Source organism: Psammomys obesus, unplaced genomic scaffold, assembly GCF_907164565.1.
Source record: "Psammomys obesus unplaced genomic scaffold, mPsaObe1.curated_primary_1811, whole genome shotgun sequence".
NCBI classification, from domain to species: domain Eukaryota; kingdom Metazoa; phylum Chordata; class Mammalia; order Rodentia; family Muridae; genus Psammomys; species Psammomys obesus.
The window spans coordinates 20,550,751-20,573,895 of record NW_026596095.1 but is presented as its reverse complement, the minus strand read 5'-3'; the positions used below and the strand labels follow the sequence as shown (position 1 = coordinate 20,573,895).

General features: G+C 41.9%; 1 protein-coding gene across 1 annotated transcript in view; it reads right to left on the bottom strand.

Annotated features, from left to right (window-relative positions):
* Ppa2 (inorganic pyrophosphatase 2) overlaps positions 1-15,192 on the bottom strand; it is a gene marked incomplete at its 5' end in the record, with an annotated part of 60,334 nt that extends 45,142 nt beyond the window's left edge. Inside the window, 4 exon segments of the mRNA XM_055628149.1 lie at positions 6,563-6,682; positions 12,562-12,615; positions 13,590-13,634; positions 15,128-15,192. Of these exon segments, the coding sequence (XP_055484124.1) occupies positions 6,563-6,682; positions 12,562-12,615; positions 13,590-13,634; positions 15,128-15,192 (284 nt within the window).
* Positions 15,193-23,145: the final 7,953 nt, after the last annotated feature.

Here is a 23,145-nt window from a genome sequence, read left to right as displayed (position 1 = left end):
TGAACCAGAAGTCACGCTAGCCCTATAGATAGAAGAAGGTAAAACAGCAGTCCTGCCTCAGCCACCACTTTTACTAAACATCTAGTCCTCAGTTTCTTCAACTGTATAGACAATGACACAAGTAAGATAACGTTGTGGATACATCCCGGCCCTCATCCTGGCTGTTAGTGTTCATTCACAGTCTCCATGCATACTACAGCTCACAGATTCATAACATAACTTAGCCTATATAGAGCAACATCAACTTTAGGAAATTCTTTCCTTACATTGTTGTTCTGGTTGTGAGCCAAGCCATCTCTACAGCCCTCGTCCCTTATACTAAGACAAAACTGTCCTCTGATAACATGTATGCAATATGGCTTTGGAGATTTTTTCCTTTTTTTTTAAAAGACATGTTTTATGTGTGCAAATGTTTGCTCGTATGTGTATATTGTGTACCACATGTGTGCCTGGTGCCTGTGCAGGCCAAGAGGGAGCTGGGTCCCCTGGAACTGCAATTAGGTGACTGTGAACCATCATACGGACACTGGGAAGTGAACCCAGGTCTTCTGCAAGAGCAACAGTGCTCCTAACCACTGGGCCATCTCTCCAGTCCATTGGTGAATTTTTCTGTTTGTTGTTTGCCTGACTGAATTCACTCTCCTTACTCCACTCTCAATATTATCTATCAATTTAGTTCCTAATGTTGAGGATTAAAAATACAATGAAACATTCTTAAGCCATTCAATACTATTAATTTCAGGAACATTTCTTCATGATTTTCTGTACCAGCAAAAACAAAAAAACAAACAAACAAATCCAAAACACAGATTGGTTCCTTTCCCACCTGTGCCTTTAATATTTTACATTTAAAGGTTTACTTATATTACAAAACGGTATACACTAAGTAACCCTGAAAACAGTGTAATTTCAACAGGTGAGGAAACTTTGAAATATATAAACTTTGAGGATGCCCTCTACTGGAAGCATAGGTGCATAACAGGGCAGAGGAAACAACAAAACAAAACAACAAACAAACAAAACTCAGACCAGTGAAGTATCAAAATGGGAACACTCAAACTCATCAGCTAAGTTAGAAAAAAGATAAACAGACCAAAATGGGCTAAAAACATAAGTAATCTGAGGGGGGAAAAAAGAAATATGAATGGTTTATGACTGTAACAAAAGTCATTGATCTGAGAAGCACAACTTAAAACTGCAATTCAATACTATTTCAAAGAATTGAGATCTGTTTACCCAAAATAATAGGATACAGGTCACCTGGAGCCTTATGTAATTCTTGTAAGACTAAACTGTGATAATATGCATAAATTTTGAATATTCAGTAAAACAGAGTAAGTAGATAATTCACAATTTGATTCATAAATATCTATCTAGTAGATAATCTAAAAATAAAAAAGTCTTAGTATGAAACCAAAACAATTTAAAAGAAAGCCATAAACAGCCTACTAAAATATGACTATAAATCTGTTAACATGAAATCAGAATACATATTGACTTGGCCTAAAACAAACCCTAGCTCTGTACAGGAACTGGAGATCATTACTTTCCAGTCAATAGTAACCAATGTGCTTGTAATCACCATGCTCTGGCCCTCAGGCCTCTTTGAAAATCACTGAAGAAGAAAAGAAACAGCCATACACACACACACGCTGGTGTGGATGGTTTCTTGCTGATCATTTAGGGTGCTTACCACCGAACTTGAGGGAATGAGAGTACTCATCCCCATTTACCGCACCCCCCCGCCCAGTTCAAACTACAGAGTCTGTCAATTGTATCATCAGCTAGCCTCTGTGGCAACAGCCGCATTGCTGAGCTAATATGACTGAGAACTAACTACAAGGCTTAGCCCTGCCCACAACACCTCCTATTACGATAGCCTTTCTGGGTAGGAGTCATCACCACACAGATGAATAAACAGCCTAAAGAGATTTGGTCTCCTGTCTCAGGCTCTGAATCCAATAAATAACACTACCCAGTATTTGTGGTCTACAACTCAAATTTATGATGAAGTTTAACATAATAAACTCGTCAACACCATAGGCTTAACTGAAGTCTTAACTTTAAAGGGAGACTAAGCCATGAAAAATAAACAAAGCAAAACAAACAGAAAACTCAGACAAGTGAAGTATCTTTAATATTATCCAGACAATGTTGTAAAAATGAGCTCAGATAAAGGGAATACTGGAATAACCTTGTTAAATGTGGGTAAACTTGAGTTAAAAGTCAGTGCTCTGGGAGGAGAAAGTAAAAGAAAGTCAGAGTCAGAGGGAAGCACTGTGTTCGAGAAGGCAGGCAGTTGAGTGTCTGAGATAATGATGTCACTGCTGAGTCACAAGCTTGTCAGCAAGATTTTTACCTAGTGGTCTGCTGCTTAAATGTCCTTCCAAACAGCTGACGTGGTAACTGTTCTCAACATATTTCCTGCTCGGCCCAGACAAAATATAGGTGACCAGATAGACCTAATATTCATATGTGTCTATGAAGCAAACAATGACCTCAAAGAAGTCATTAACTTATTTATCCCAACGTGTTCACTGCTGGGCACAGTGTTACATTCCATAGCACTTGGCAAGACTGAGGAAGGTGTATGCAGCCATCCTGGACTGCACAGAGTTTGAGGTCAGCCTCATCAAACAAACACGAAATAAATGATCACCAATTCCGTGTGCCAGGAAGCAAATTGGTCCAATTGAAATATAAATGCCAGCATAACAGAATCCCTGTGTTAATGGAGTCTGTGTTCTAACTTCAAGAAACAGACAGCAAACAAAATAAATTATGGTCAGTTATAATTTGGTGGAAAGAGCAGAAGTAACACATGGGAACAGTAATAAAAGTTCAATAGGCAAGGTGAAAAGATTTACAGGAAACTTGAGAGACATCATGATGACTTGGACTACAGTAAACATTCCAGTCAGTGGGCTGCGTGCAAATGAAAAGGGGTATTCCAAAAGGAGGGCAGCGGGTATGAAAACTGAAAAGGAGTCAGCTGGAGGGTGGGCAGTAAAATGAGGAAGAGAGAGGAGAAAGGGGGAAGGTGCAGAGGAGAGACAACATCACAAAGGGACCAGTAGTTGGCTTCCATTCTAATAGCTGTCTGATCAATAATCAGGCAGAAAAAAGATATTATGCAGAATTATACCTTGCCATAGCAGTCTCTGGAATTTCAGCCCCCCCCCCAAAAAAAAAGAAGCGTTCCATTGAGTTATTTTTATGTTGGAAGTAACTAACATATACAATTGTTAGTGAAACTGTGTATGGGTTGAAGTTATATATGGGTGTGTACACACATGTGTGCGTGTGTGCACACAAACACACACACACTGAAATCAGTTTGAGTTTAAGGGATAGTGAGGCTCTCTGGTTGAAAATGGAAGCGAGGACAGGTGTGCTTTGCTTCTCTCCTTCATGCCTAGCCTTCTCTTAGCCAACTCACTCTTCTTGTTACTTGGATACACTCACTTTACACCAACTCAGGCCTTTCTGTGTGCTGTTTCCCACGGCTATCCTCCACCTCTGAAGGCCCACCCTACTTCTTCCTTTTTTTGTGTTAGGTCTTTATTCAGACAATGACAGTTCATGGGATCTTCTCACTGCCTAAATGGAAACACTCCTTGCACTCCCCATAACCCAATTCCCTGCTTTACTTTCCTCTCACATTCTTTCTTCAAAATTAATTTTACTTATTTTATGTGTGTAAGTATTTTGCCTACACATATGTATGTGTACCTCATGGGTGTGGCTGGTTCCCCAGAAGGTCAGAGGAGGGGACTGGATCCCCTGGGCCCTGGAGTTAGAGGCGGTTGTGAGCCACTGTGAGGGTCCAGGGAGTGGAGCCTGAGTCCTCTGGAAGAGCAGCCGGTGCAGTGCTCTTAACCGCTGAGCCATCACTACAGCCCTTTCTTTCACATTTTCAACCATCTGACATTTCACTGTTTGTTTACTGTCTGACTCTCTGTGTGGAATAAAAGTTCCCAATGGATTTTACCACTTCTATCCCTGCTTTTCATCCAGTACCCAGAACAAGAACATTCCTTGGCAAATATGAAGCACCAATGAGTGTGCGCTGAATGAAGAGGCCCTGTGCAGGCCCCGACCTTAGAACACTGGGAGTCTTACACAGTGTAGGGTAAGAGGTCAGGTTAAGAATTTTGGGTTTTATTTTCTTACCAATAGGAAACCACTGAAAGGTTCTTGTATAGGAAACCCTATAACCAGTGACTTAGCTGTTGATTGCTCTAATCAAACTGCAAACAACTTCAGAAAAGGAACAGATGGTACTGAGCCAACTGTTTTCAGGGGTGGAAGAGATGGTCACTCTATTAGTCCTGGCTGTACTAGTGCTCTCTGTGCCCACCAGGCTGGCCCCGCACTCACAGAGATCCACCTGCCTCTGCCTCCCAAGTGCTGGGATGTCAGGTGTGCGCCATCATGCTGGGCCAGATCTTTACTTTTAAAACATCATTGTAGATGTTGGATGTAGAATGAAAAGTAGATAATGGAGCGTGCACAGCATATTCCACTCAGGTGAATCAAGAACAAGCAACTGTACCTCACAGACTAAAACCAGGGAAGGTAAGAACACCCTGAAAGTTTAAACACACCCAGGGAAGTGCAGAAAATGTACCTGTTCTTTAAATAGAAAACCGAAGAAGGTCCATTTGTTTTCAATCATCATCTCACACCCTTCCCTTCTCATTAGCAGATCTGCTTTTCCTTTGTTTGCTATTTTTGGGAGGGTGGGGGTTGGGTTGAGAACAGGCCTTGCTATAAATAACCTAGGTCAGCTTCAAACTGGCAAAACTCATGCCTCAGCCTCCCAAGTGCTAAGGTTACAGGTGTGGGCTTCCACGCCCAGCTATGCTTTATAATAGATTCAGTAAGAGTTAATAGCATCAGTTATGCTACCCTGTAACCAGTGGCTTATCAGCTGACTGCTCTAATCAAACTGTAAATAACTTTAGAAAAGGAACAGATGATGTGAAGCCAGTGGCTCTCAGGGGTCGCATATCTGAAATCTTGCATATCAGATATTATGACTCAGAACTGTAGCAAAATTACAGTTGTGAAGTAGCAGGGAAATAACATATGGGGGTCACCTCAACATGAGGAACTGTATTAAATAAAGGGTTGCAGCATTAGGAAGGAACCGTTGTATTAAACACTAATCATCAAGACAACACAACTGCTACTGATAACAGACTGAGTACTGTCTATCACACACTAGTCTGTGACAGACACACTAGTGTCTGCTCCTCAGCATGGCCATGTGCAGTGAATATGCATGTTCTCCACGTTACAGGTCTAGAGAGGGGCAAAATGACAAAGGAGAAGGTCGCACTGCTGATGTGACAGCCTGGCTCTTGCCCACCCGATCAGTCATCCATCACTCTGCGGGACCCCGCAACTGCCTCTTCTCTTTTCAGGATTTCCAGCACACCATCCTTAAGAAGTAGCTCAAGAAATGAGTATTAGTTTACTTGGAACTGCTCAACTTTGCCCGTCTGTTTTTGCCTCAATCGGTACCTTCTTTGGCCCTCCTTTCACCCATGCATCTTCCTCTCCCATAATCTCCTAAGCAGCATGGAGCTGTTTTTAACCTTTTCCTGTTAGGTCTACCAGAATCATCTACCTAGAGGCCAAAGAAGTCAAGGCGATGGCCTTCATGGCTTGAATGCACACTCTCATGTCTCATCATTTCCAAAGTGCCAGTTTTAAACAAGAGTGCATCCAAGTGGGTGGTCTAGCTGCATCAAAGGGAGACTGGCTCTTGAAAGAAAAAGTTTCCTCTTTCCTTTTTTGTGAACGTTTATCCTAACCAGACATCTGTTTTGCTCAGCTGTCCCTTTTCCTACACAGTCCCCCACATAGATTTTCATGTAATTAAAAATACATAAAAATATAAACATTAAACTTCCATGCAGCTGATGACTGAATGGGGTTTATGATCATAAGAAAAAACCAAAAAACTGTTTCTCTAGGTCTCTGAAATCCAGACTTTGGATCAGACACATTGAGTTTTACTCACTAAATAATCTGGAAGTGTTGCTACTTCAAAGAGTGAGTAACTTGAGAGGAAAATTAAAAAAGGGGCAAAAATGGCAGTGTGATTCTATACCAAGAATGAGGACTTGCCATCACACAGGCCTTGAATTCCTTCATTTCCAGTCAGAATTCTGGACTTATAACAGTGAGTTCCACATGTAATTTAACTCAACTTACCTGTTAGGTTTATTAAAAATAAAACCCATCCTGTCAGAGAAATGTATATAAAAGCATACTTAAAAGAACAGATCCTCTGACAACAGCTAAGCCCACAAAGAGATGTGTTCATATGGCAACTGTCAATCTTCTATATGGCCAAGAACCTGAGTGATCGATATATATGATTTGGAGTTAAGCTCACTGATATAAGTGAATGCCACATTAAAATTTTTTAATTCACAAATCTCTGAAACTGATATGTTCTAAGAGCTAATTTAAATTCTGGGAGTTCACAGATTCACGAGATCATTTCGTTAGAAGACATAAAAGTTTACCATTATAACAGGAATGTTACCTGGGGGAGGGCCCCATAATTCCATATATAGCCCTTGTGAGGGAAGATATTTGGTGTAAAGCGTAGCTTTCCATTCTTCTCATCTTGTTTAATGGGATTCAGTGGCTCCTTGGTGGAAATCTAGGCAGATCACAGGGAAGACAGGAAGAGGGGATGAAATGATTAGCCCTGTATACAAAGAAGAGATGTTAAATCTACCATAGCACAACCAAATATTCACATCCAAACTTAATGATCAAAGGTGTTTCAAAGTAAAGAAAGTCAATTGTCATTATTAATTAACAAGTACCATGTAAGAAAAACTATCTGGAAAGAAGATATCTTATTAGAGACTTAGGCTTACATTATTTACACAGCGCATTGTTTCTAACAAAAACAGTAAGATGAATGCAAAGTCAGGAGGGCAAAAGTTAAGACATTTTTGTTGTTGTTGTTGTTGCTATTTGGGGCCTTTTATTGCCAACAGTCTTATGATATTATAGTTAACTCAAAGGTGTTTACCCTGGTGAGGGTTTAGAGCGGTGGCTCCCAACCTGTGGATCAGCCCTCACAATATTTACATTACAATTTATAACTGTAGCTAAATTACAATTATGAAGTAACAACAAAAATATTTTTATGGTTGGGGGGGCACCACAATTGTAATAAAGGGTCTTAGCTTGAGGAAAGTTGAGGACCACTGGTCTAGAAAGATGGCTACAAGGTTAACAGAGCATGCTCTGCAATCATATGAACCAGAGTTCAGACAGCAACACATGTGACAGGTGAGGTAGCTCTGCAAACAAACACCTATGAACCCAGCTCTGAGTGCAGTGGGGACAGGGGCATCATGGGGGCTGGTTGACTCCAGTGTAGATGAGCTATAAGCTCAAGGTTTAGGGAGAGACAGTGTCTCAAAAAGAACAAGTGGAGACTGGAAGTACACCCAATGGCCTCTTCTGGCCTCTGAAGCACCTGCAAACACCCAAGTATACTCACACTGACACACAAAAACAAGACTGAAGGCTTTTCGGATAGATCTGTCACAAGTCAAGGATGCTTGGTCTTGCTACTGATTCAGCACAATAATGTTGGAAGTCTTTTCTTAGAGCAGTTAGGCATCCAAACAAGAAAGGGAGGAATAAAATTGCCACTGTTTACTGATAACACACACACACACACACACACACACACACACACACACCTAAAATTACTAATATAGCAAATTTTCAGGATAAAAAAAATCAACATGCAAAATCCCACAGCATACTACTAATGAACCATTCAAAGCAGAAATCAAGAGATTGTCTTATTTATAGCAAAACAATAAATAGATTGAATGAAGGAAGAGAATGATTTGTTCCTATTGAAAACTGTAGTAGATGATGAAAACAAATCGAAGGAGACACAAAGGGAAGGACATCCAGGGCTGGACTGAAGTAGCACGAATCAGGGTCACTGTGATCCAGAGTGACGTTCCAAAGCCATTTAAGAAGAACAGAAATAGGAAGAACAAATCTCAACGCTTCCATGGAAACACACACACAAGCTAAGGCAAATGAGTAAAAAGAAAAACAAAACAAACAAACAAAAAAAACACCTCACATTATCAAATCCCAACCACACTATAAACCCACAGTACTAAAACCAGATGAAATTTGCAGGAGTTGATTTCTGACACACACAGGTGAAACAGAATACAAGTGGTTTTCAGCAGAGGTGCCAGCAACACAGAATGGGAAAAGAGACCTTTCCTTAAGAAACTATCCTGGGAAGACAACACAGGCATGTGCGGAGGAACAAAGTTGAACCCGTATACCCCAAACATTTTCAAAAACCAGCTGAAAATGGATTCCTGAAATGTGAGGAAGGAACTGTTAAAGGGCTAACAACAACAAAACAGATAAAATGAAAAATTGGTGGAGATAACTCTTTGGATTTGACAACAAAAAACACAGGAAATAGAAGCAAGAACAGGATTATAACAAGTTAAGAAGCTTCTGCACAGCCAGGGAAACAATCAACAGAGTAAACACACAAAATACATCATGGGAGAAAATCTGCTTCAAATAACACTCTGACAGAAGGGTTAAAATCCAAAGCACACAAGGAGAAAAACAGCTAAATAGAAAAACAAAGCAAACAACAACAACAAAAATACAATTAAAAAATGAACAGGGTTTTTTTCTGAAACTGTTGCTCCAACCAAGGGCCATGTACGGATTATAACCTTTGGATGAAGTTCAGACGAAGCTCGTGGTAGCTCAATAACAAATTGGTTTCCCATAGTAAGGGGAACAGGGACTATTTCTGACAGGAACTCAATGGCAGGTTCTTTGACCTCCCCACCCCCCAAGGGAGGAGTAGTCCTGCTAGGCCACAGAGGAGGACTTTGCAGCCAGCCCTGAAGATACCTGATAAAACAGGGCCAGACGAAAGGGGAGGAGGTCCTCCCCAATCAGTGGACTTGGAAAAAGGCAGGGAGAAGCGGAGGGAGGGAGGGTGGGATTGGGAGGGAATAAGGGAGCGGGATACAGCTGGGACACAGAGTTAATAAAATGTAACTAATAATAATAAAAAACAATAAAAAAATGAGCAGGAGACTTAGAAATTTCTCAAAAGAAGACATACAGGTTGTCAACGGGAATAAGAGAGAGAGAGAGAGAGAAAGGTCATTATAGCTACCAGGAATATTCCAGTCACAGCAATGAGGAGGCCAACAAGGTGACTCAGACAGTAAAGGCATTTGATATCAAGACCTGAGTTTGTGTACCAGGCACATCACATGGTTATGGGAGAAAACCAATTCCCAAAAACTGTCTACTCACACACGCACACACACACATGTACACCCACTGAAATGTTTACTAACAATAACAAAATACCACAATGAGGGTTCACCTCATTCTTGTAAGAAAGACTATTATCAGAAAGACTTTAGATACTAAGTGCTGGAAGGATGCAGGAAGGAAAGTCTCACACAGCTGAAGGACTGTAAATTAGTACAGTCATTGTGGATAACAGCATAAAAGTTCTCTAGGAACCTGAGAACAGAACTGACACAGCAAGCAACACCACTCCAGATACAAGGGCAAGGGAAAGGAGGGCAGGATGCTACATGGCACCTCGCCATTCACAAATGCCAAGGGATGGAGACAAGCCCACCAACTAATGGATGGACAAAGAAAATGGGCTCCATGGTTGATCTCCTAGAGCTTGACAGCCAAACAGCGGTAGCAAAGGGCTCCAAAAAGCAGGAGGTGAGAAAGGATGCGGAAACTTGATCCCTGGTGGAGGAGAAAGAGGTTCTGGTACCATCTGCACAGTGAGGGGACAACTGCAAACAAGAAAGCACGTTTCTAAGGGTAGAAGGAACCTGAAGAGTGCTCACTGTGGAAATTATGTCCGCTTACAGAGAGAGGAGCTCAACATGATTCAGATACTATATATCTATTTAAATGTAACATGGCATCATGTTTATCCTTTAAGTCATAGTTCATAACTAAATAGAATTAAAATAATAAATTTAAAATTTAAAAAGCAGAACCAATGGTGATGATGACTGACGAATATAAAAATTTTAGGTAAGACTATTTTGTTGTGTGCTTTGAGGCCTATCCGCAAGGCAGTGAACAGTGTATTTTACATTTCAAAACTGCTGAGAGTAAAAGCTTAAAATGACCTCACCAGAGAAAAAGATTTCAGAGGGTATATTGATTAACTTGAGTTAATTTTTTCTGTTATATTCACATGTCACATTTGTACTCTACAAATATATATTGTTTATTTACAGGAAGTTTTTTTTTTTTAAAATCAAGCTTAGATCTTTGTCAAGTGACTTCATTTTAAAGCTATTTTTTTCTACGAAACATCTTCACATTAGCATCAGAAAAGGGCAAAAACATAAGATATAAAACAGTGAAGTAAAGAAACAAAGCACCACACTTGGGAACTACTCCAAACTGTAAAGGGCCCTCTAACGGAAGAAAGAGAGCAAGCAACGACAAGCAGAAAAGGGATTCCTCTGCCGAGGGTTTGGTTATGAGTTTTAGTGTCTGCTTTGAAACACTGCTAGGTAGAGTCTTTCAGATGCCTTTTGTGGTAGACTCCTGTCATAAGTTCAATGCACATCCCATTTGTCTTTCTAAATGAGGATTAATCACCTTCGCCTGTGTCCACTTTCTTGATTATCTTCTTTAGGTGTGTAGATTTCATTATGTTTATCATGTCTTGTAGGTCTATATAAGCGAGTATATACCAAGTTTGTCTTTCTCCTTCTGGGATACTTCACTCAGAATGATCTTTTCTAGATCCCACCACTTGCCTGCAAATTTCATGATTTCCTCCTTTTTGATTGCTGAGTAGTATTCCATTGTGTAAAAATACCACAATTTCTGTATCCATTCCTCCGTTGATGGACATCTGGGTTGTTTCCAAGTTCTGGCTATTACAAATAAAGCTGCTACGAACATGGTTGAACAAATGTCCTTGTTGTGTACTTGAGCAAATTTTGGGTATATACCTAGGAGTGGTATAGCTGGGTCTTAAGGCAGCACTACTCCTAGTTGTCTGAGAAAGCGCCAGATTGACTTCCAGAGTGGTTGAACCAGTTTACATTCCCACCAGCAATGGAGGAGGGTTCCCTTTTCTCCACAACCTCTCCAGCATGTGCTATCACTTGAGTTTTTCATCTTGGCCATTCTGATGGGTGTAAGGTGAAATCTCAGGGTCGTTTTGATTTGCATTTCCCTAATGGCTAATGCGGTTGAGCATTTCTTTAAGTGTTTCTCTGCCATTCAGGGAATCATATGAAAGAAGGGAAGTTAGTATGATATGGAAAGGATAGGAGCTCTAAAAGGACCAAATATATCTGGGCACAGGGTCTTTTCTGAGACTGACACTCAACCAAGGACCATCTATGGATATAACCTAGAACTTCTGCTCGGATGTGGCCTGTGGTAGCTCAGTAACCAAGTAGTTTTCCAAAGTAAGGGGAACACGGACTATTTCTAACAGGATCTCAAGGGCAGGCTGTTTGACCCCCCCCCCCAGGGGAGGAGCAGTCTGTTAGGCCACAGAGGAGGACTTTGCAGCCAGCCCTGAAGATACCTGATAAAACAGGGTCAGATGAAAGGGGAGGAGGTCCTCCCCTATCAGGGGACTTGGAAAGGGGCAGGGAGGAGACCAGGGAGGGAGTGTGGGGTTGGGGAGGGAATGAGGGAGCGGGATACAGCTGGGACACAGAGTTAACAAAATGTAACTAAAAAGAAAAAAAAAAAAAAAGAACACAGTTTTGAAACAAAAAAAAAAAAGGAAGGGAGGAGGGAAGGGTTTATGGGGGGATGCAAAGTGAATAAAGTGTAATTAATAAAAGTTAAAAAAAGAAAGATAATTTTTAAGTGTAAAGTTTAAACCATGTCTAAGTGTATAAAAGTACAGATCTCTGATCCTTTTCTAATCTAATGTTTTATTCATTTTATTTTTTTCATTAGAGTAAGAATAAAATAATTTTGTGCTGATAAAAAAAAAAAAAAGAAAAGGGATTCCTGACAGCTTCGTGTTTCATGGAAAAGATTACAATAAAGTTTTTAAAAAGACTTAAAAAGGGCAAAAGTTGGTGCTCTTGGGTAAGATCTGCAGATTCCAGAGAGGGCGCTGTTCCCAGGCAACGTAAAACTCTAAAGGATAGAGTTCCCAGAAACAGAAATTGCCATCAGTGCCCAACAAAACACTCCATCTGTGCCTATGGACTAAATACAGAGCAGTCTGTATAAAACTTGAAAGTGTTCCCATCATGTCAAGAGAAGGGCAAGGAAAATCACATAAACGCATGCCTGAAAGAAAATGGAGGAACACTCTCTAAAGTGAACATTTAGTTCAAACCATTTTGTTTTTGAAATTAAGGTCTAAGTTCACAAGAATATTCTAAATTATCTCCTACATAGAGAAGTCTGTCATCCATCCTCCAAACTTGACCAACAGCTATGTTTAAGTTAGCATTTCAATGTTCGTATCTGTACCTCCATTTTGGCATTTGTCCATCGAGGTATTTCCACAACCATATTGACCAAATTCTGCAATTTCAAAAACAACAAACAAACAAAAACAGAAAACAAAACAAAAAACATTAACATTTTTATTCACTCTCCCCCCTTTTTTCACTTGGCATTGGGGGACTGTGTGATACATGAAAATCAGTATAGCCTTCTAATGAAAGAAGAGTGCAAGTTTCCACCCCACACATAAAATGTTTAGTGCCTGTCTTCCACATCCACCCATGCATGCTGGAAGTCCTTTCTTGCAGTTAGAGAGGCTGCCCAACTCGCCGCATACCACACAGCTGACCACCACTGCATAGCATCAAAGATCACCAAACACGAGAAAGCTCTTTTCAAGGCAGTGACAATTCTGGGAACCAGAACATGTGCTCTGCTTTAGTTGTTGGCTTTGAGGTAGTCTTACCATGTAACTCCAGCTAGCCTAGAACTTGCTATCCAGACCGGGCTGGCCTTAAACTGAGAGACCTACCTGCCTCTGCAAGCTGCGCACTAGGATTAAAGGTGTGCACCACCACACCTGGCAGGAAATCAGTTTTGATATTTATTTTCCAACTAAAATAAAATGGCAGACCACCTCTCTCTGCTCCAATCACAGCAATGTGGCTAAAATATCATTATATAATTTAAAGGAATACACACCAAGATTCAAATAGTTTATAATGCAAACTATCACAAAGCCCATTAACAGGCAGTATAAAGTGAATCAAGAGGCTGGGGGGAATGGCTCTAAGGTCAAAAGGGCTTGCTATTCTTCCAGAGGACCCAAGCTGGGTTCCCAGCATCCAAGTCAGGTGGCTCACAACCATCTGCAATGACAGCTGAACGGGAGCTGGCACCCTCTCCTGGCCTCCACAAGTACCTACCTATCCACATGCATGCACACGCACGCGCGCGCGCGCGTGCACACACACACACACACACACACACACACAACATATACACAAAATAAACTTTTAAATGACTGAAACAATAAAAACCTTAAAATATACCTTATATTCATCATTTCGTGACTTTTTTCTGGGAATGCCGTTTTCCTGCAAGAGCAAAGATGGCAATTATGACTGGACTGCTTCATAAAGGAACGCAGGATGCACAGCACAGCTGCGAAAACACCCCTATTGCATATAAGTTCTACTAGCTGCCCAGAAATTGGATTCAACAGAGAACCTATCAGAGATACCTGGGCAGTCTCCCTCAGCAATCCCCATCCTCAAATGAACAGAGTGCCAAACTGTTAAAAGTAAAGGACTAGGAAGTCCAGTACTCTTTCACCTGACTTCCCAAGTCGGCCTGAAGCAAGCAAAGGCTCTCTGCCGAGTTTAAGGAGACTGGCAGGTTCCGGCAGCTGCTCTGCAAACAGTCCTTTCATTACTGAAATGAAGCTCCTGGGAGCTGGAGTAACAAGCTGTGAAAGCGCTTGGCTGTACCTCCTGCCTGTGAATTCTGCCCAGGTGTGATTACTACGCCTCCACTAAGCATTTTTAAATTAAGCCAGACTTCACAGTGGGGTGGGAAGAAAGATTACACCTTTCACAAATGTTCACAGGGTCTGTGGCCTACACGCCCGAAGGAAGGCTTACACTACAAAGGAGGGAACAGAATAAAACAGAAAATGATTCCACGTCACGTTGCCCTGAAACATTATTCTTGTTCTGAAAACTCAACATCCCACACACTACAAAGTACAGAAATCATGACTGGCTCAAAAGTAGGGAAACCTGCTAGCATTTTAAATGCTGTGTGTATTTATTTGCTCTCTACACCTCTAAAACTCACTGGCCTTTTGCCTTATAATCTGTCCTGCCTTATCCTCAGATTCTATACAGAATGTTACACCCACAGATTGTGCCTGCCTTTGTTCCACATCCACCCCTACCCACATTTGTGTCCAAGGGCAACAGCAAGTTAATGACAGTAGCTGCCATCAGAATTACAATAACACATGGCATGTACTGAGCACTTGCCTAAATGTCCCAAAACATCAGGCCTTCTCAGCTCTCCCTTCAGTGGTTCTGATAATCCTACCTCATCAACATCCTTCCAACTATCAAGTGGTTTTTAAGAGAAAAGCTAATGAGACACTAGGTTTTCCCAGCCTCACATCTCTGTTTCAGAGCGTAAGGGGCAGGAACTCCGTGGTCAGAAAGGCCAGTTCCATACTTTGGTCCTGACACTTGCCAGCTGTGGGCTGTTACCCAAACCAATGAGACGCCTGCTGCATTACGGAGCTTGGACATAGTAATGGCAACTTACTATGGGTTAGAGGAAATAACTCGTTCGCACAGTGGCTAGCATTCCCGCCGAAGTTCAAACTCCACAGACCACAAATACCTCCTTTTTCCCAGCTTCACACAGATTTTAAGTCAGAAAGGAGGCTTACAGCACTGTTCCAGCTCCTTGGTCTCTGCCAACCACATCTTTACTTTCAAGGCTTTCTACAAAAGCATTTTCAGGCAATAGTGAAGTATCAGTTTTATACTATCATATACAAGTCGTCGTTCATCCCCCAAACAAGTAAACATACTACCTCTGTACAGTCCACCTTCAGAGGAATATCATGGAAGGCGGAAATGTAGTGACCAGCTACATTCTCTGCAAAGGAAAAAGCAACAGGATTACAGCCATGCACACGCTGCTCTTTATAGCGAGAAGGCCCAGATATGCTTTGGAACTTGTACGCTTTGCAAGGCTAACTTTACACCTTTTTAAACTTTAATTCGACTTTCAAAACTTGTTGCAGCCTGATGAGAATGTATATGCCAGCTAACCCATACTCAGTTGCTGAAATCATTTAATTCAATATTGTGTTTGGCTTCCAACGCCCGCTGCACAAAATATCTAAGGGAGACTAATGCTCCATGTAGGAAAAAATATTGACTTTTGAAAAGAGACTCATTACTAAGTGAATTAGACTAAACTGCCATCCATTTCCATAGGAGAAAACTAACAGTATAATTCACAGTTTCCACTTATAATTCATAGGAAGGTCTAGCCAGAACTGGTAAGATGCTGGTTCAAAAGGCCAAAATAAATGATTAATAAAATTATTGGAAAATAGCTGACTAAACAACAAACAAATACTAAGTCCCAAGTTAAGCTCAATAAAAACAGAGGTTAAAAATGTAACAATGGTGGTGCTATCTCACTAAAATTTTACGCCCTTCTCCCCAGGCCATGAGCAGTCAGCACTAGGACTGAGAGTTCTTGTTGGCTCTTGGTTTTGTCTGTTTTGTTATACTTTCTATTGAATTCCAGGCATGGAAAGGTAGCTAGCACCTACCTGGCATTCAGCAGTTATCAAATAAATGACTCACTACTGTCGCATTTCCTCTCTTCCAGGCTATTAGTTTCCTTTCCCTACCCTGGCAGCCAGGTAACTCCAGCAAGACATGTGGCATGCTGTGGGTAAGGCTGAGAAAGGGCACAATGGGAATGAGAATATTTAAATACATGTTTGGTTTTCCATTATTTTTATGATACTGGGTATATTGCTTGCATGTATGTAATCCATATGAATGCCTAGTGTCTGTGGGATTCAGAAGAGGGCATCATATTCCCTGGAACTGGAGTTATCGTGAACTAAACCTGTGTCCTCTGAAAGAGCAACAAGTGCTTTTAACCAAGCAGCCATCCCTCTGGTCCCCATTAATGTTTAAATATTCAAATTCTCAGGTTTCTGATTTTTTGTTTTGTTTTGTTTTTCCTATCTACTAGCTTTCCTTACATTAATTCATTTGGTAATTATTTGTAGAACACATTTGCTTTTCCAAACACGATTCTATGTGCTAGGAATACAAATTCTAATTTCCTGTTCTTAAGCACATTATATTTAACTGGGAGACAGAAGTGATGAATATGTACAAACTACAGTGGGAATGTTCAGCATCATAAAAGAAAACAAATCAGGGTAAGTAAAGAGTGAACAGTGGTGGCTTTGGACACACAGGCAGCATGTTCCCAGCAGCCTCACGGAAGTAAGAGGGTCCAACAGACATGGAGGAAGGTGTGAAGGAGAGGGCATCACAGAAGCTGAGAAACACCAAGGGGGCCGGCCAGCCAGGAATGGAATGCAACAATCAAAGGCAAAGGCAAAGGGCAAAAGAAAAAAAAAAAAGGTGTTGAACTCAGGGGCAATGTGTAGCATCAGAGCATAAAGAACCCAACTTAGTTCTTCAAATTTCTTTTGCATAAAATAGAATGAACACTGGTTTTGGACAGATCTTCTGCATTTTAAAAGGGACAATGTGTCTTTGGTACGTAAAGAAGACCAAAGGGAAAGAATCAGGAGTGTTTTGCAATTGGTCAACTAAAGATGATGATGACATAGATGTGGCAAAGATGGAAATGGAAAGAGAAAGATGTCTTTATTTCAAAAGTTGAGCTGGATATGTCCCAAAAGGCTATGATGCCAATGACTCAGATGTGGGAAAAAGATAAGGGATAGGCATGTTTATAGGGGAAGGAGAGTGAAGAGGTTGGCTGAAGGCACACCATAGCAGTTACACCAGTCTCCACAGAACGCTACTGACCACAGCTAATAAAGTGGATTGCACACTTTTCAACCGCCAGACAATGTTCCAATGTTCTCACCACAAAGAAACAATTGATATTGGAGGTAATGAACACACTAATTTCATTTACTTGATCAAAAGATGGAAACATGTTGGGCAGAGGTAGGTGATTTGTTTCACGTGTGGGAACTGTAATATGCTGTGCAGTGAAGCAGAAATACAGACTGATTTACGAATTTACTGGCCATGTAAATTCTGACTCCAAGATATGAGACTAACAGTGTAAGCCTAGAACTTATGGACGACCCCCAATATGAAGGCGCACAGTGGGTCCATGCACATATGGGAAGCTACAGCTAAGCTTAATTAAGTACTAAAAAGAAAAAAGACAATGAAAAGAATGCAGCTGGGAAAGATGTGGGGTGAGTTGGAAAAGGAGAGTGAGAATAGATGTGAGATTTTATTATATACAGCTGTAAGATTCTCAAAGTAAAAAAAAAAATGTCTAATTTCTTAAAATCAAAAGAAAAACAGAAGTGATTTGGTATGTACTGCCCACGAGACACCGACCACCTTTATATATATATATATATATATATATATATCACTATGTATATAAAGGGCCAAGGTAATTCTCTGATTACTGCTATCCCCACACTAGAAACTGAGCTAAAAGATGTCAGCCAAAGATATCATGCCACATTTAGCTCAGTCACGTGACTTGTCTTAGACAGTAAAGCCAGAACTAAAGCTCAAATGCCTTCCTTGCTGGCCTGCATCTGTCACCATCGCACAGGGTCCTCTAGAAGCTGCAGGAATCCCCGATATGCTACTTCTCAAATTGAGTTCCAGGAAACTCCAGAGCCACTAGGACAATGGTTCTCGGCCTTCCTAATGCAGCAACCCTTTAATACAGCTGTTCATGTTGTAGTGAACCCCAACCATAAAATTATTTTCATTGCTTCTTCATAACTATAATTTTGCTATTGTTATGAATCAAAATGTAAGTATCTGGTATGCAGCATATATGATATGAAACCATGATGAAAGGTTCAGTCAAATGTCTACAGGGGTCGTGACCCCAAGGTCGAGAACCACTGCAGTAGGCTGTTAACAATGTTCTAAGAAGCCCAATGGTTCAAAAGTTTGGGACATGTTACCTTACATCAGAATTTTTCAAAACTTTACTATATATGTTATTATTCTCCAATAATATGGCAATAAAATGAAATGATTTAGTTAAGTCACTAAACCCTATGTTTGAAAGCGCAACTAATGTCTGATGGATGCTTGTGTTTGAGTAAGCATAGTTTGGGAAACGGTTATTGGGTCCAAGCCTCTCATTCCACGATTTAGAAAACAACATCCAGGAACGTGAAGGGAAGTGACAAAAGTTCAGCAAGTCACTCAGGAAGGTGACAGAGCAGACGGGAGGCAGGAAGTCCCCATGCGCTTGCTCTTGCATCACCCAGTTTCGTGTCTCTATATTTCTACAAAGTTCGACACCAATATTAAAAAAGCATTCCATCAGCCAGCCATTACTGTTACCATGAAGGAGGTAAAGAAAACTTACTGAAGCTCAAAAATGCTTTTATCTCCAAGTGTACTGATATCTCAGAGACCCGAGATGTTTGAAATATGCGCAATGTTCCCTCTGTAATAACGCTGAACAACAATTCCAGCCTGTAAATCTTGCTTTTCTTATGCTGAAACAACTCGAACAACTTGAACTGCTTATGGGCACCCAGCACCGCATCATACAGGTTGCAGCCATCTTTTTTTGATATTACAATGAGTTTACAAATGTAAGCAGTAGTTAGCATTTCTGTCTCGTGTTACCACCCCTTCAAATTCTCCTTCAGTTACTGTGACTGTCTGGATAAAAAGCATTATGTCCTTTCTATCTCCTTCTCCAACTCACCCTCAAGTACATTGCTATCACTTCATCCACCCCTTTCGGCAAGAACAGTCCTGGGCCATCGATGCCCTCTGGTGGTAGGTACAGGAACTGTCTACGTCCCCTTTCCATAAGAATTATGCCATTTGAACCCTTCCCCCAGAGAGCACCCACTTTTATTTGGATTCTTGTCATTTACCTCAGTAAAACATTTTCTGTTTTTCCCTTCTGTTCTGCCCTATTCAATAAACTCACTGAAAATAAATTTTACTGATGGCATCCTAGTTCCAGAATATTCTTAAGTACATTTGATACTAAAAATGAACAACAAATGACTGTATAGCCTCAGAGATGCTGCCACAGACCTGGTCCAACACAGATTAATTGAATTTCTATTATTCATGCATCCAGTTCTTGCAGGACAGCTGTCTGTAAGACAGAACTGCCTCCGGAAGAACATTGCCACCACCTGCCCAGCAACACACAGCAGGAGAACTGAAGTTGAGATCCAGGCCTCCCCACTCCAAATCCAGTGCTTGGCCCAACTGTGCTGGAGGTTCCACGCTCTTGAACAGGTTTTCTCTGTGTTTTTACAATCTTCATAATCAGTTATATTATTTTGAGAGCAGGGTATGTGTGCCTGCACACACACACACACACACACACACACACACACACACACACACACGTAAAAAAAAAAATCCTATCAGAAAAACCAGGCCTAAGAACTTACCAAACACAGGAGATAAAGGAAAAGATACAACATCCTCACCTGAACAACATAAAGAAAAACATGTTCTCAGAAACTGTGGGGAGCCCCACACTGGGAATCATATATTACTCCCTTTCCTCTTTGGGGTTTCTAGTCATTAATAAAAGAACTTAGAAACAAACTTGAAAGAAAAGTGTGACGGCAATTCTATTAAAATTCAAGAGAAAATTCATCAGAGGTTGCAGGCTGTGAATCAAGGCAGCTACCTGGAAGAAGACTTGGAAACCATAGCTTGTAAGCAGCCAAAGGTGAAAGGCGGACGGGTAGCTTCAGAGAAAGAATGAGAAAGGGAAAGTCATGTTTAAGCTTTGGGGAAAAAAAGTTATGTTTTCTAAGTAACTCAGAAAAGTGGGTGAGCTCAGCAGTGCTACAAGATGAGAGCTCTGCAGAGCATCTATGCTGAGGGTGGTGTTTCTGGGAAGGATAAATACATTATCCTTACTATGCATGGAAGGGGTAATTATTCCTCCCATCTCCTTAGCACAGCTTTAGGTGAGCCTCCCTGAAGACCACTCTTGGCAAGGTGACTAACAGGCCCAGATAGATTTACTCTTAAGGGAGAGGACACAATGTTCTAATCTTTGGAGTATATTGGAATGACTTGTCTCCCTCCAGAACCAAAGGCACATTCCTCTGGGCTGGAGGAAATTGCTTTTCCTCATGGAGCCTCTGCAGAGCTGTATGTCCATGCTCAATAGTTTCCAAGGCTACTAAAACACCCACCCTCCGACCGTCTCTAAAATCATTTAGAAGATGGGCAGAGACTGGGATTAGTGTCTAGACTGAACTTTGAATCACACAGAAGTTAGGAGAAGAGGTAAGGAACCCGAATTCCCTGACTGCAGTCTTGCCATCTGGCCAGGATGGAACCAAGGTCATTTCCAGCTTTTAGCTCAGGGGGGAAAATGTCTACTTTCAGCGTTCTCTATCTAGCCTACACTGCCTGTCCTGGACAGAGAGCTCCCAACTGTCCTTGGGGCTCCAGACACAGCCTACAAGAATTCCTTTCGCCTACTCCTCTGACTGGACCTGGTTCTGCACATCAGCTTTCACGATGCCTACTTTTCACCGGGACAACTTGATTTAACCATGAAGCTCAGCTCAACTCTCACCCTGTGGCTCTTGGCCCGATTCAAACGTCTGGCTTATCTGATTCCCCAGCAGCTGCCTCTGCCTGCTTCTGCCATTCTTTTGTAAGGCATTTGGAACTCCTACAACAGCTACTGCCTCTTTGACTCTTTTGCAGTCATTCTGTAACATACACACATAGATGTATTAGCTGAATGGTGTATAATGTGTGATCTCAGAGTTAAGGGTAACTAAGATGGGAACAAAAGAGCCTGTTGGAGCTGGGGAGATAGTTAAATTGGCAAAGCCCTTGGCTGTGCCAGAGTAAGTACCTGAGTTCACTCCCCAGAACCCAGGTGAAAAAGCCAGGCATGGTGATACATGGTCATTATCCCAGTGCTGGTGAGGCAGAGACAAGCAGAGCTCTGTGGCTACTGGCCATCCAACCTCACCTATCTCCAGATCAGCAAGAGACCCTGTCTAAAAAACAAACAAACAAAAAAACGGCAAAACAAACAACAACACAAACCAGTGGCTAGCACCTTAGGAACAACACTTGAAGACCTCTGGCCTCCAACATATACCAAAAAAAAAAAAAAAAAAAAAAAAAAAAAAAACCCACAAAAACAAAAACTTGGGTGCTTGGGCCAGGAATCAAAGGAAACTGAGATTAGATGGCAAAGTGGGGCCCCACAAACCCATGTAGCTTCTCAACTTACTGTTATTCAATCAATTCTGACATTGTGGCAAAACTAGTGTGTCTCTTTCTGACAGAAGACATTAGGACATATTTCTGTACTTGTGGAAAACCTAAGACATTTCACCATATTATGCATACAACCTTCTCTGCTTAGGAAGCTAATTGCCATTATATAGCAGCATCTCTAAAGACATTCCCAGTAGCTGTTACCTTGTAACTGTGGGAATACTATCCATTCGAAATGAGCATACTTATTAAGGGCTTCCCTTCGCTTTGTTGCCGTTTTATTTTATGGTTGTTGTTTTTGAGACTGTTGTCTAAGGAGGCTCCTGTGGTGTACACACCCTCCTTTTTAAAAAGACCTAACCATTCAAGACAGGGTGGGAAAAACAAAACAAAACAAAAAACTAGCATAGAGGAGAAAATAGAGTGTAACTGTGAAGGAACTATTTAGTACCAGAGGCATTGCAACTTCAAGGCTCGGCCAAGTGAAATGCCCCACGTGTTCAATCCAGGAGGCCGGGGCAGGTGTACCACTGTGAGTTTCAGGTGTCCAGGGCTACAAAGTGAGACCCTGTCTCAAATCAAAACAAAACAAAATGCCAAGAGTACAAGCTAGCTTTGCTCCTTTACCATAAAATAATCCTCAACCTTATCTCCAGAAAGGTAACCATAACTATCAAAATACAGTTACTAAGGATTACAAGTTACACTTTGAACTCACAGCGATTTCTGCAGCCCTGTTTTACAAGGCGAAAAACCCTAACGCTTAGCAAGTTAAGAAACTCGCCCAGGATGGGTCTCAGAGCAGAAAGTATGAATTTCCGAGATTCTAACTCCGGCACCTCCTAACAGGTGTGCACAAGTCTTTCCATTGCCATGACAGTCTGAAGTCAATGGGGGCGTGAAGGCAACTCGACCTACGTGTTTCACGTAGCTGTTAAAAAGACCTACAAAGTGAAAAGAAAAGGGGAGTAGCCAGGAGCTTTTCGGTCTCTGGTAGCCAACCCAGCGTAGCACCAGACACTTCCTTTCCCTCAATGTGCACGGCAAAAGGTGGGAGCACCCTCTTGCCAGAAGGCCAGCCAGTCTTCTGCTTGTAGATGGCGTTCGGGGCGCAAACTTCTGGTATGAACTCAGTTTACTGTGGCTTTATGTCATCGCACAAAACAGCAGGTTTCCTTGCGGCATCTGCACACAAGCCTATCCCAGCGCCGGGCTCACACTGCCCTCCCACTTCCTCGCCCCACGCACGCCCGCGCTCACAGCGGGGTCGCCTGCAAACTCAAGTTTCGGAGTGAAGTCTCCGGTCCCCAAAGTTCTGCGTCCGTGCGGAGGGGGAAGGGCTCGGCCGCGTCTCGGAGGGCGGCCGGGCCAGGCCGCGGAGGGCAGCGGGCGGAGCGCGGTGCCGGGGTCGCGGCAGAGGGCACCCGCGCCGCTCCCGCTGCGTGTCCGCGCTGCGCGCCGTCCCCCGCCGCCCCGGGCCCGGGCGCGGGCTGCGGAGCCGGCGGGGCCGAGCATGGCTGCGCGGAGACAACCCGCTGTTCTGCGCGATGACATAAAGCCACAGTAAACTGAGTTCATACCAGAAGTTTGC